This window comes from Cervus elaphus, chromosome 20 (genome assembly GCF_910594005.1).
Source record: "Cervus elaphus chromosome 20, mCerEla1.1, whole genome shotgun sequence".
Lineage (NCBI taxonomy): Eukaryota > Metazoa > Chordata > Mammalia > Artiodactyla > Cervidae > Cervus > Cervus elaphus.
In genome coordinates, this window is record NC_057834.1 from 59,459,405 (window position 1) to 59,474,105 (window position 14,701).

At 37.4% G+C, this 14,701-nt stretch overlaps 1 protein-coding gene across 1 annotated transcript in view; it reads left to right on the top strand.

Annotated features, from left to right (window-relative positions):
* The window catches only part of VAV3 (vav guanine nucleotide exchange factor 3), a 412,159-nt gene that overhangs the window by 379,194 nt on the left and 18,264 nt on the right, over positions 1-14,701 (top strand). Inside the window, exons 23-25 of the mRNA XM_043878931.1 lie at positions 543-659; positions 1,221-1,308; positions 8,703-8,832. Coding sequence (XP_043734866.1) covers positions 543-659; positions 1,221-1,308; positions 8,703-8,832 — 335 coding nt within the window. The remainder of the gene's footprint in view (positions 1-542; positions 660-1,220; positions 1,309-8,702; positions 8,833-14,701) is intronic.

A 14,701-nucleotide genomic window follows, 5' to 3' on the forward strand; every position in this document is an offset into this window, starting at 1 on the left:
TGATTATCAAAATTGTGGACTATAAGAATTTTATATCTAAAAAATAATTATTTAAAAATAATTTAAATTGTCCCTAAATTTTCTTAATACTCAAAGGAGATTTTATTTCATACTGTTTTACCTAGGAAATGTGAAATTTTGGAGGAATGTGTGTATATATGTACATGTGTGTGTATATCTGAGTGTGTCTTACATGGGCCATCCTTCCCCAAAGTATTTTTCCTTCTTGACCCTAAACTCTCCACAGCCCTCTCTCTGACCCAATACCCACTAATTCCTCTCTTTGTTCCACTTGTTTATTGATAAATATGTAGTGTGTTTGGCATTGTTCACTTCACTGTTGTAATCTTTGTAGAGATTACAGTATCTTTGAACATATTTAAAGGACATTTTTCTGCATTATTTTTTGAAATAATATAATTAGTATAGCAGTAAAAACAGTTCAGATCTGCCACTAAATTAAAATCCTGACAGACACTGATTTTTAGCCTCTGTGCTCTTTGAGGTATTACCTAAATTTTCTGTGTCCTTGCTTCTCACAGGTATGCTGGAGCCATGGAAAGACTGCAGGCAGAGACTGAACTTATTAACAGGGTAAACAGTACTTACCTTGTGAGACACAGGACCAGAGAGTCAGGAGAATACGCAATTAGCATTAAGTAAGTAGGACAAGAAATAGCTTTCCTGTTTTCATAATTGCATGGATCATCTGGCATGTACAACACTGAAGTTGAAAACCAAGGTTCTAATTGCAGCAGAAATAATGCATCATCTCTCTAGACAGTTCATTAATACTTGAAAATATCTGTTAGAAAAAAATGGTATTAAGTGTTATAGGCTGCTAATTGGCATACCAGATTTCTTTCATAACACTGTGCTTCAGTGACTTGATGTGTGTATGTTTCTAGTAAATCCTAAGAATTATAAATTACTAGATTTTATTTTGTTTTTCTGTGTTCTCAAACTGATCTTATAAATAAATTGAGCAGAATGATTGGTCAAATCTACTGCCCCCCAATCTCACTTTAAAAATTGGTTGTATCTTCAACCAGTCTAGTGAATATATTTTGTTAATTAGCTGTCACCAGTGTATTGGCATAGGTATATATTTTGCTTTCAGAATTAATTCCTATAATGTTATTGGGGCATGCCCTCTGGTAATTATTGATTTCTACTGATTAAAAACACATTTATATTCATAAGTTATCCATTGCCCACAGGTACAATAATGAAGCAAAGCACATCAAGATTTTAACGAGAGATGGCTTTTTTCACATTGCGGAAAATAGAAAGTTTAAAAGTTTAATGGTAAGCATTGATTAGTTCTTTTCAATCTGTGGTCTTTAGTTTTCTCTTATTGCAAAGGTCAGTTCAGTTCTATAGTTTCTTGGAAATGTTGCTTGCTGAAACATTTAAAGAGAATAATATCTTAATTTTGCAGCAGAATCCTGAAAATTTTAAGAATTCTAGTTAAGTTTTATATTGCCCTAAACATATTTTTCATTGTAAACTAAGTTTGCAAGTTTAAGATGATATTTCAGAGTCCACACTATATGATTCTTAGAACCATAGACACATTCAGGTTCATTTCATGCAAAATACAATATACTGTCAAATGGAAAACCTTTTTGTATTTTCTAGTCTAAGTGATTTGTGCTACAGTTCTCCTTCATTACCTTGGACAAGATCACACTTTTACCATATGACAGTGATTTCATAACAATTTTAGATTTAAATTGAAAGAGTATATTGTTACCAAGTTGCTTCATATAAAGATGATTAATTCTGATTTTAAAAAGTGCAACTTAGCATATAAGAATATTATGTACTGTCCATATAAACAATACATATATATCATTACATGTGCACTGCTAACAGGAAAGAAAAAAGTTCTTGTTTCCTGAAAAGTAATCTCAGGCCTGTTTCTCAAGTTGGAGAGTTTCTTAAGATAATGAAGAATTTGGATATAGGACATAAGATGCCTTTGTAGAGCTCTGTTAAGTACTTTGAGTAACATTGGGAAGGATCACTCACTGACTGAACCATCAACCAAATGATACATACTGCATCCATCCAGAAAACATCTCAAAGCACTTTGCAGATGTTAACACTAAAGTTAAAACTGAGTGTAAGAGAGCCTTACAAAATAGTCCAGCTTAAAAGTCTTATCCAAAAATTTAGAACCGATCAAGAGAGGAATCAGCATTTTAAAAAATTGAAGCATCTTGTGACTGAGCGACTGAACTGAATTGAACTGAGTCAAAAGAAAAGTAAGAAAACCTGTCATGACAAATACCACATTCCCAATTCAAAAGCTAAGGATGGGCAGCATGCTAAGGATGTGTCCTGGAAAATGCAAACCCTGTCAAATTGGCAACCAAGATCCAGGCATCCTCCCTGCTGGCAGCGACTTACTTCTGCTGGAGCAAGCAAGCTGTGCACAGAGAGAACGGAACCTGAGGAGGTTTCTTCCTGAAAGGAAAACCTAGCAGGGAGGTGGCAAGTGGATGCGCAAATAATGAGTAACAGCCCCAGCTGAGACATGAAAAAAGCATGCACAGGGCGTCTCCACATCACTGCAAAGACACACCAGCTTGACTCTCACCTGCAGAACTTAGGGTGCTTGGTAATGAGGCTGCTCTGTGGTATCATGGTTAATATGAGACTTCAAAAAAATGCTGTAGGGCCAAAGCTGACTACCAGCCTTGCTGACTTTGAAAGCAACAAAAGGGACTCCCATCACAGGAGATAAGCAAAGAGGATGAAAGCAATAATCAGTGGCAAGAACCAATCAGTTCAACTTTGTGTCACCTGGATTCAGCTCAAGAAAGTTCCTCATCCTCTGAGGTTAGATGTGAAAAGCCAGTAAATAACACCATGGCCTGGATTAGTGAACATAGATCCTCAGGTTCCTATCTGCATGGAAAGCTGTGATTATAATATATGCCATAAAGAGCAAGATTTCAAGTAATTTGTATCAGAGAGCGGTAAAAGTGTTTTCAGTTCTGGAAAGGGAAGTAAAAGTAGTTGTCACAGAGCTCACATAAGCTAACAGTTTATTACATGGTGTGTGTAAAACATCAGAAATGTCACTGCTGGAGACACATGCATGTGTTCTGTCCCTCCATATCAGGGGATCTTTTGTAAGGAAGTACATAATGCAGATAGTTAAAGGAAGGGGATTAAGAATTGATTGCAAAACTACAGTGAAACTGAAAAAATAAGCAAATGGATATGATAGTGAAAAGACAGACAAGGGACTAAAAAATCTCAGTCTTAGATAAATACTTTTTCAGGAAGAAAAATCACTGTAAAAAGTTGCTGAAGACCATTGAACTCGTCTGAACCTATCTTCTTTGTTTCTGTTCATTTCTTGAACAAATTTATATTGAGTCCTCACTGTGTGAAATCACTGTGATTCTGAAGAATTCTAAAAGGACTCAGTTCTGAAAAAATTCTCAAATTAGTAAATCTATCTGTACCAAAACCTCAAATAGTTCTATACTTGGACCCTAAACTAGGAAATGCCACACATGGACACCTGATCAGAAGGAATGGCTCCTATCTGAGTACCAGCCCCTCTAGAAGAAGATAAAGGGTTAATAGGCATTTCTCTCTGGGAGCTAGGGGCTTCCCTCTGCAACTGTAAGGAGTTACCTTTTGTCATGCGTTTTATGCTGATGTGAAATAACCCAGTTGCCACTATAACTATATCTTGGTCTAGGAATTGAGTTATTTCTTAAGTATAGTTCAGTTTCCTCTGATCATGACTGATAACGTTATATCACCTATGTAATATTCATTTACCTAATGACATTCTAGGATTAAATTTAATTGGGAAAGGATGTAAAATGCAAACAAAATATAGAATTGTTTTAAATTAGCCAGTTTCTCAAGAAGATTGACCTCAGGTGGTTATAACCTAACCTTTTTTTACCTCCTCTGGTTTCAATGGCTTGGTTAACCGAAATCTTTGTTTTTCTAGTCATTAAATTTAAATTATAAATGAATTTCTGTATCCAGATTACAAGGCATTAATTTTGTTCTAATTTTCATGGATGCCAGACAATCCATGTCCAAATGCTGTTTATAAATCATCTCCATTGCCCGTGTTTCCTTGGTAATTGGAATAACTGGCTCTCACTCATTATTTTTCAGAGAGACTTGAATTGTTGACACCACTGTGTCAGTGTGAGATAAGGAAAGCTTAGCGATTTCTTTTGTTTAGTGTCTTCTTATTTACTTGTAGTACCTGAAGGTCAATGACTGCTAAAGCGGGGGCGGATTAGACTAAAATATAGAAAGCAGAAAGGCATGAATTAAAAGAGATCCACAGTGGCACTATTTAATTCTACCAGTTAGAAACATGTAGGAAGATTTACCCTCATAAGACGGTAAAAATGGAACTAAAATGTCTTCCATGCTTACTGAAGTGATAATAAAGTGTTTTGCAGCTTACCAAGTCACACAGCCCTAGGCCTTGGAAAAGTCATTTTTTGCTACCATAAAATCTGGAGGTGGGTAGGTATTAAATGATTAACAAGTCCTTTTCAGTATGATAATTCTGTGTTTTCTAGCCAACTTCTCATAAACTTTAATTCATACTAACTCATGATATATCATGCATAAAATTCATATTACTTATAACAAATTACTTATAACATTTACAACAATTTCAGTTACATTAAACTTCAAAGTTATTGGCTTCTGATTACTTTGTTTATTTGCACATTTTTTCCTAAAGAACACATTCACTCAGTTCAATGATAAAACTAAGAGAAATGTTATATATATATATATATAGTGTTGCTGATGCAAATGATAAAGTGCACAATTCTTTCAGAGACCTTACAAAATTTTGCATTTAAAAAACTTAAATGATAATATTGGTCTCTGAGCAGAATTTAATTCCAGACCTTGCCTTTACAAATCATGTTAAAACCACCGTAATATAAATGCTGTATTCTGATCAGGGAAGCCATTTTGGGGATATAAACTTCTGATGCCTTAGGAAGCATCAATATGAACAAAGCTGGTGGAGGTGATGGAATTCCAGTTGAGCTGTTTAAAATCTTAAAAGATGATGCTGTGAAAGTGCTGCACTCAATATGCCAGCAAATTTGGAAAACTCAGCAGTGGCCACAGGACTGGAAAAGGTCAGTTTTCATTCCAATCCCAAAGAAAGGCAATGCCAAAGAATGCTCAAACTACCACACAATTGTACTCATCTCACATGCTAATAAAGTAATGCTCAAAATTCTCCAAGCCAGGCTTCAACAGTACATGAACCATGAACTTCCAGATGTTCAAGCTGGATTTAGAAAAGGCAGAGGAACCAAAGATCAAATTGCCAACATCTGCTGGATTATCAAAAAAGCAAGAGTTCCAGAAAAACATCTACTTCTGCTTTATTGACTACGCCAAAGCCCTTGACTGTGTGGATCACAACAAACTCTTATGAAAAATTCTGAAAGAGATGGGGATACCAGACCACCTGACCTGCTTCTTGAGAAATCTGTATGCAGGTCAGGAAGCAACAGTTAGAACTGGACATGGAACAACAGACTGGTTCCAAATAGGGAAAGGAATAAGTCAATATTGTCACCCTGCTTATTTAACTTATATGCAGAGTACATCATGCAAAATGCCAAGCTGGATGAAACACAAGCTGGAATCAAGACTGCTGGGAGAAATATCAATAACCTCAGATATGCAGATGGCACCACCCTTATGGCAGAAAGTGAAGAAGAACTAAGAGCCTCTTGATGAAAGTGAAAGAGGAGAGTGAAAAAGTGGGCTTAAAATTCATTCTGAAAACTAAGATCATGGCATCTGGTCCCATCATATCATGGCAAATAGACTGAGAAACAATGGAAACAGTGACAGACTTTATTTTGGGGGGACTCCAAAATCACTGCAGATAGTGACTGCAACCATGAAATTAAAAGACGCTTGCTCCTCAGAAGAAAAGTTATGACCAACCTAGACAGCATATTTAAAAGCAGAGACATTCCTTTGCCAGCAAAGGTCCGTCTAGTCAAAGTTATGGTTTTTCCAGTAGTCATGTATGGATGTGAGAGTTGGACTATAGAGAAAGCTGAGCACTGAAGAATTGATGTTTTTGAACTGTGGTGTTGGAGAAGACTCTTGAGAGTCCCTTGGACTACAAGAAGATCCAACCAGTCCATTCTAAAGGAAATCAGTCCTGAATATTTGTTGGAAGGACTGATGCTGAAGCTGAAACTCCAATATTTGGCCACCTGATGCGAAGAACTGACTCATTTGAAAAGACCCTGATGCTGGGAAAGATTGAAGGCGGGAGGAGAAGAGGACGACAGAGGAGGAGGATGAGATGGTTGGATGGCATCACTGACTCAATGGACATGAGTTTGAGTAAATTCCAGGAGTTGGTGATGGAAAGGGAAGCCTGGCATGCTGCAGTCCATGGGGTCGCCAAGAGTTGGACACAACTGAGTGACTGAACTGAACTGAAAACTTCTGATATTTTAGCTTTTTTTGTTTTAAGTTGGCCAGATACTACTCCTTTGCTTCAGCAAGGATGCTTATAATCTGGGCCCAAGCAAGGAAGAAAAAATGGAAGAAAAAAAAATTTAAGTTATAGCATGTGTAAAACCATATCATCTGGGGTCTAAGAAAACAAGAAGATACTTAGAAAATGCTCCTTCCCTTTGCTTCCCTTTTTGCATATTTACATTTACCAGGTATTATTTACTAATAGTACAATGTAGTTGACAGCACAAACTTTGGAGCCAGACACCAGTTTTACAACCTTGCCCAAGCTGATTAATCTCACTGAGCCTTGAACATCAGTGGGGAAAAGACCCATCTCTTGTTTCTTGTCTGAAGATTGTAAGAAACTATATAAAACTATACATATATTATATAACTATATAAAACTATATATAGTATATAAAACTATGAAGCACATGTGATCATGGTAGCTCTCATGGTTAGTCACAGGTACTAGGTACTTTATACTTTCTTTGCTATAATCTGTGAAATGGTTTATTATTCCCATTTTACAGATGTGAAAGGTGAAGAATCTCCATTTGCTTTATCCAGTACTTGAACCAAACCATGCTGCTTTTAGTTTATGAAGACGGTCTTTGTTATCTTTGTCTGTTCCCAGCCTGTCTGCTCTACTTAAAATAATCCTTTTGTCCTTCCTGGCTTTTGAAATTACCCTTTTATTCAATTTAAGCCAAGCTACCTCCCCTCATGAACTCTTCCCTCTTCCTCTCTGGATTCTGAAAAGGAAGCCCGCTTTCCTTCTTGCCTCCAAACTCCCATAACCCTTCTCTTTCCTTCCACGGTGAGTATGCCTAGGAACCTTTTCTTCATAATCTCTATGATCCCTGGAACACCCCACACCATGCATCCCACAACTCATCCGAGTTTTCATAAATAATAAATAAATCATTGATGGTTCTCTTTCTCTTCTTTCAGGTGATTTTTGACTCGATTGTTTTGTTTGGGGGACTTTGAACATAAGCACTGAATGGAAGGGCTGAGTTAATGACAGTGTAATTTTTTTTTTAAAGAAATGAGTTGCTTTTATACAGTTTAAAACAATAGTGCTGTAGAAGAAGCACTGAATAATTCAGTGAAAAATTATTTTGCTTTTATTTTCATTTCAGGTTTTTCTAAGAAACATAACTGATACTCATCTAGTGATAATATCCATTTTCCATTATGAATTAACCATTGTTAATTTTCTGTTTAAAGTAGAGGGATTACGATTTCTGCAGAATCTGTGAAACTGACATCACAAAGAAATATTCTGAGATTGTAGATGATGAGATGAAAGATGGTGGTGATGAAAGATGATGAGATGAAAGATGGTGGGTAGTTATGATATTAGGCTTGGATGTATTTAAGGCAAATTAGGTGTAAGAGGAAATTGGAAAGAACTACATTCTTGACTTCTGTGAGTACCAGGTGACATTCAGAGCTGAGAGAAGGTCACTAACACTCCTCGTAAGCCAGAAACAATGCCAAGTAAGCACTGTTTGTGGTTTAACAACTTTGATTTACAGTGGAAAAGCATATTTAGGATCAAGTTTGTTTTTCTGCTATGTTGAAAGAAAATGCAAGAAACTATAGATTACTATATATTCATAAAACAGCTCTTGCCTCCCTAAACAAAAATAAAGTATTTCATAAGTAAGAACAAGAATTTCTGTTCTGAGTTTGAGGTTTATTACGGCTTCTTTATACTTACTACATCCGACTGAAGACTAACAGGATATTGATTAACAGTGTGGGGTAACTCACATTATAAACGGTCTGGGTAACAAGGACAGTTACTAGTTGGGTGTCTTCTACATCCAGGAAGCAGGGACAGGTTACCATTTACTTGTTGTAACATGTTGTTTAGTCACTAAGTCGTGTCCAACTCTTTGCGACCCCATGGACTATAGGCTGCCAGGCTCCTCTGTCCATGGGATTTTCCAGGCAAGAATCTTGGAAGGGGTTGCTATTTCCTTCTCCAAGGGATCTTCCTGACCCAGGGAAGACTGCGGCAGGCTAGAGTTGAACCTGCACCTCCTCTTTGGCTGACACATTCCTTACCACTGAGGCACCAGGGGGCTTATGGAAAATTCAGCATTAAATTGATTATCCCTTCATTGTAAATAATTATGTGTCAAGGAGTTTGTGTGTTTGATTCTTTTTTCCTAAAGGAACTTGTGGAGTACTACAAGCATCATTCTCTTAAAGAAGGATTCAGAACCTTGGATACAACTCTGCAGTTTCCATACAAGGAGCCAGAACATGCAACTGGACAGAGGGGTAACAGAGCAGGCATCAGCTGTGAGTATTGTAATTTAGAATACAATTTGCTGACACCTAAGGATTGAAGCATGATAACATTAAACATCTTCACTCCAAATTTTGAAACAGAACCAGTTTATACGCTGATGATTTTAACAAGGAATTTTTTTTCCAGAGCAAAGTAGAATCAGATGGACCAGCAGGTTTATGAACATGCCTAGATTTAGTTCTTTGTGCCAAATTAAAAATGATGTTTGTGTCAAATCCATCAGAAATGAAGGGTATGTTAATATGTAAGTTTTGTACTTTTCCATGACTTTTATATCAGCCAAACTTTTTTTTAACTGACACATGTTTATGGTCACAATCCTGTTTGATTAACAGGATTTAAGCAAGACTGGTGCACAGTTCTCTCATTTAACCTCACACCCCAAGTCTGCTTGTTGATTCCATTTCAATGATTATTTTTGGAACTTTGAAGTAACTAAAAGCATGTTTCCTCTGATTTCAATATTTAAAGGTATACATTAGGCACTTTTGGAATGAGCACTGTGCCACACATAATCACAGAGATTAGCATACAAACCAAAAGCATGTTATAATTTTTAAATTTAATTGAAGGAAAATTGCTCTAATGGTGTTGTGTCAGTTTCTGCCACACAACAATGCTAATCAGCCATAATTATACATATGTCCCCTATTATAATTTGAATGTGAGTTCAAGTCAAAAACTTTTCTCATCATCATTTAATGTCATATAATCTTCCTGTTAGTAGATATAGTGTATAAAGAGAACACTGTGATGAAAAAATGCTGTGAATAAACTGATTTCATTCCCTTATTTTAATAGCATTTAAAAATTATTAATAAAATGTTTTAGAGAAAAAGGAACACAATTTTATTGCCCTCAGAATGTTTAGCCTAATCAAAAGGAGAATATCTAGAGTGAAAAAGAATTTGCGTCAGGTAATATAATTTTACCTTTTTTCCCCTAAAAGCAGAAACTGAAAGGGAAACAAATAATGCTCAGGGCACTAACACCACCAGTAAAATTTCATAGCACCTCCATAAAGTAAATATACAAGTAATTTGTCACATCAGCTGACAGGTTTTTTAATTTGAATAACTTAATAGCTGTTCTCTTCATAGCAATCAGTGATAAATGACCAGGCTTGTCCAATGAGAGTAGTCAGAGCACACTTTTTGTTGAAACTGGAAACACATTAAACTTTATGTTTCTATGCTTTTAGCCCTCTGTTACCCAATTATCTTAAACACTCATATAGGCCATAATTTTTGCTAATTCAAAAGTGGAACTTTCCCTCAAAAAACAAACAAACTTTCTACAAAATCCCTTACAAATTTACCAAGGTTGTTACATTTCCCCTACATGGAAAGTATAATTTTCAGTTCTTTTAGTGTGCCTTCCCAGTAGCAGAAGATGATAAAAGTTGCCAAGGAGGTGAGCAACACTACAAATCCTGTTTGAGTTGCTCACTTAGTTTTAGAACGTCCAGGTGAGAGGGGCTGGCAGTCAGAGAAAGGACTGGCACTTCCTGTGCTTCACACGTGTAGATGCTCAGAGAATATTGTTCAACAGCAAATGAAGTTGCCTAGTTTAAATTTTTGTTTAGTGTTTAACCAAATATGTAATGCTCAAACTTGTTCAGTCACTAGGGATGGAGATACAGACTCTTCTTTTCTTTTAAAGCATACCCAACTGCATGATTTTGAACATCCATGCCAGCCACAGGAAGATTTTGAGAGTCATGAATTCAAACATTGTAAGCCCCATCTTTTTAAGACTCTGGCACGTCATGATATAAGAACCCTTTTATAATTGAGAAGTAAAAGAAAATCATTCATTTAAAATTTAATCTTTGTTATAGCCAGCCTTTGTTCACCTATTATTCAGTTATTCATTCCTTCAACATATAATAATTACCTAACACAGACAAGGCAGTGTTCTAGGTATGGGGAATAGTAGTTGAGAATACAAAGTCCCTGACTTTATGGAGCTTATACTTTAATGAGGAGGCTCTGACAAGTCTGGTTAGGACTCTGTTTCTATATAGGATGAGCAGCAAAGATCTCACTCCCAAAGTGACCAGAAAGAGGTGAGGATGTGAGCTGGTGCATCAATCAGCAATAATTTCTTGACGGTCTCCAAGATCTTACACTCCAGGATTATTCAGTTGTTACCATAGAGCAGGAGTATAATCTTAGATTTATATTATCCCAGTGTTTTATTTGCTTGATGCTAACTTTGTATGGAATGAGAACACTAAGATCATTCTGAGGATTAAATAAGGTGCTGTGCATAAAGCGCTGAGCAGAGTGCCGATAACATGGTAAGCACACAGCGGAAGTCAGCTGAGCTGCTACCGATTTACCATTTCTACCATGGCTGCTGCTGGTCCTACTAGTACTAGCCCCTCCTCTTCTAATGCAGCAAACATTTTCTGTATTTCTAATAGTTGAATTACTAGTTTTAACTCATAGCAACTTACATCTTTGTTTTATGATTTTTTAAAATATCCCTTGCTCATTTGATGCCAAGTCCTGATTCAAGGTTGACTCTTAATTAAAGCATTGCTTCTGTTTTTATGCATGTGCCTCTCAAGAAGTGGTAAAGAGGAAACTCTACATACTCTGTATAGAAGGTTTGTGTAGGATGTCTTTAGAGTCATTACCTCTGGTTCATAGCTTTGGGTGCACTGCTAAATATCATCTCAGAATAATTTTTATGAAGAAGCAGTAAATACTGAGGGACATTGGCTTGGACAGGGCATGGTGTCTCCATTCCTTCTGAGTAATGGAGAAAGCAGAGCAGACAAGCCAAAGACAAGAACCATCTGTGTTCTGGGTAAGACTGGAGTTCCAGCTACCGATGCCTGCTATTTATTATTATTTTTCTCTTAAATACATAGTCAGCTTGGAAAAGAAAGACCCAGGGCATTGTAGAAGAGGCTGCTTGCTTGTGTATTAGTCTAGGTTAGAATGCATGCGTGTGTGCTAAGTTGCTTCAGTCATACCTGACTCTTTGCAACCCTATGGACTATAGCCCTCCAGGCTCCTCTGTCCATGGGATTTTTCAGGCAAGAATACTGGAGTGGGTTGCCATGCCCTCCTCTAGGGGATCTTCCCAACCCAGGGATCAAACTCATGTCTCTTATTTCTCCTACATTGGCAGCCAGGTTCTTTATCTTAGAGCCCCTAGGTTAGAATGTTCTTAGGCAAATTAAAAACTATTCTCAAATGTGTAAAATATGGTAAGATTATGACAGGCCTATCTCATGTAATTTCAAAATAAACATACATAAAGATACTACTTAGAATTAAACAGATATCCAGAGTATTGAACAAGAAGCATATAGCATTTCTAGGTGAGGAGCCCATTGTAGGCAATGCTCTGTCCGAGGATTGTGAGACTGTTTTTGCCTTTGCAATGACTTGAGTTTCCGCTAGAGATGGAGAGAGGAAGGAGGAGAACAGAGAGAACGCAGGCACAGCAGTGAGCTCTTGTGCTTCCCTAGAGACTGCCGTGGCCCCGTGGAAGATGTTCTGCCCTATCCTGTGGATCTCTGTAAGAATCTCATTACTTTCCAAAAATGGTCACAGAAAAACTGCCTTAGACTGCTGCAGGTGTAGCCTTAGGGCTTGTATATTTGAAGGGCACCGAGTTGACTTTTGCCTTTCCCGCTCTACAGTGAGCACTTAATTATTTTCAGGGCTGCTACTGAGTAAGCTGTCTGACCTTAGGCAACTCACTTAGCCTGTCTGGGCCCCAGCTTTCTTGTCTGATGAATAAGGAATGAGATTAGATATTTTATTATGTTCTTTCAAAAGCAGCTCCTGTTTCTTTCTTTGTACACGTGAGAAAAGGAGGTAAGGTAGAATGGTAATGGACCATTATACTTGGGAAAGTTGCACAACTAGCTATTTTGTAACTTATTAATAGACCTTAGGTATTTTCTCAAAGTAAATGGAAAATTAGTTGGGCCACAGAGTTGGTTAATGTTTAAAAAAAATTGTTGGTTACCACTATATTTACATGATCTCAAAATTTCTCATCACAAGAACTTGTTAATTACAAAAGGGACAGTAGAAAAACCATAAAAGTGATCAAAATTAGCATCACCAATGATGGGACAACTTGATATCATGTACCTCCTAATGTGATGCTCTGAGAAGGCTGCAACACCACTTTGGTGGTATTCCTGCCCCCCAGGGTCCACGGTTGGAATCTAATCATGAGGAAATATCAGACAAACCCAAATTCAATGACATTCTACAAAATAATTGGCCTCTACTCTTCAAAAATATTGGTGTCATGAAAGACAGAGAAAGAGTGCAGAATTGTTTTAGATTGAAAGAGACTAACGAAACATGACAGCTAGACACAACAGGTTGAATCTTGTACCTGGAATTATTTTCCTTTTTTTTCTTTTTTACTATAAAGGACACATATGGGACAATTAACACATTTTGAATGTTTCTAGATTAGTAATTTTTTGTTTTTGATAAGTGTACTGTTCATGTGTAAGAGAAGAAAATCCCTTTGATTTTAGGAAGGACATGCTGAAATGGTCTTCCCCAGTGACTCAGCAGGTAAAGAATTCGCCTGCCAATGCAGGAGACTGAAGAGACGTGGATTCAGTCCCTGAGTTCGGAAGATCCCCTGGAGAAGGAAATGGCATCCAACTCCAGTATTCTTGCCTGGGAAATCCCATGGACAGAGGAGCCTTGCTAAAAGAGTCAGACAGGACTTAGCAATTAAACAACAACAGTGAAATATTTAGAGATAAAAGGCATTACGTCTGGAACATATTATAAAATAGTTCAGGAAAACTAAAGAGCTTGATAAAACAAATGTAAAAGATTAACATCTGAGGAGTTTGAGTGAAAAAAATATTAGAATTCTTTGTACTATTCTTGCCATTTTTACGTCTGAGTTATTTCAGAAGTAATAAAATTTAGAGATGGTGCCTTTAGCTGAAGAGAACTAACAGAATTGGAGGAAAATGTCAGCATTCTCCTCTTCCGCCTGCTCCAGGAGCAGGGGGAGTTTGGTGCACTGATTTTAGGATGTGTAGAGTACTGAGTACATTGTACTTGAAACCATCTCTTCTTTACCTGTGACCATATTGTATTTACTTATTCATTCATTTGTTCTTTTAGTCAACAAATATTTGTTCAACACTATGTGCCAAGTTCTGTTCTGGATGCTAAATATAACAGTGAATAAGATGGACAGTGCTGCTGCTAAGTCGCTTCAGTCATGTCTGACTCTGTGCAACACCATGGACTATAGCCCCGCCTGGCTCCTGTGTCCTTGGGATTCTCCAGGCAAGAATACTGGAGTGGGTTGCCATGCCCTCCCTCCAGGGGATCTTCCTGACCCAGGGATTGAACCTGTGTCTCTTTAAGTCTCCTGCATTGGCAAATGGGTTCCTTACCATTAGTGCCACTGAACAAACGTAAAACAAATAACTTCATGTGTGTGTGTGTTAGTGGCTCAGTTGTGTCTTACTCTCTGAGACACCATTAACTAGCCTGCCAGGCTCCTCTGCCCATGAAATTCTGCAGGCAGGAACACTGGAGTGGGTTGCCATTCTCTTCTCCAAGGGATCTTTCCTACCAAGGGATCAAACCCCAGTCTCCCTGCATTGCAGGCAGATCCTTCATCTGAGCCACCAAATTCTCCTAAGTCTTGTGCACAGGTGAAAGGGTAGGGCAAGAAGACCTGTTTAACCTGGAAGGTCAGGGAAGGACATTTTGAAGAAGTGGCATCTAGATGAAATTTACAAGATCTACAGACAACTGGCAGGGTGTGGCTTAGTGAAGGGTAGGGAAACACCAGAGTGAAGAAGCAGTTTGTGTGAAGGACATTAACAGGAAATAACTT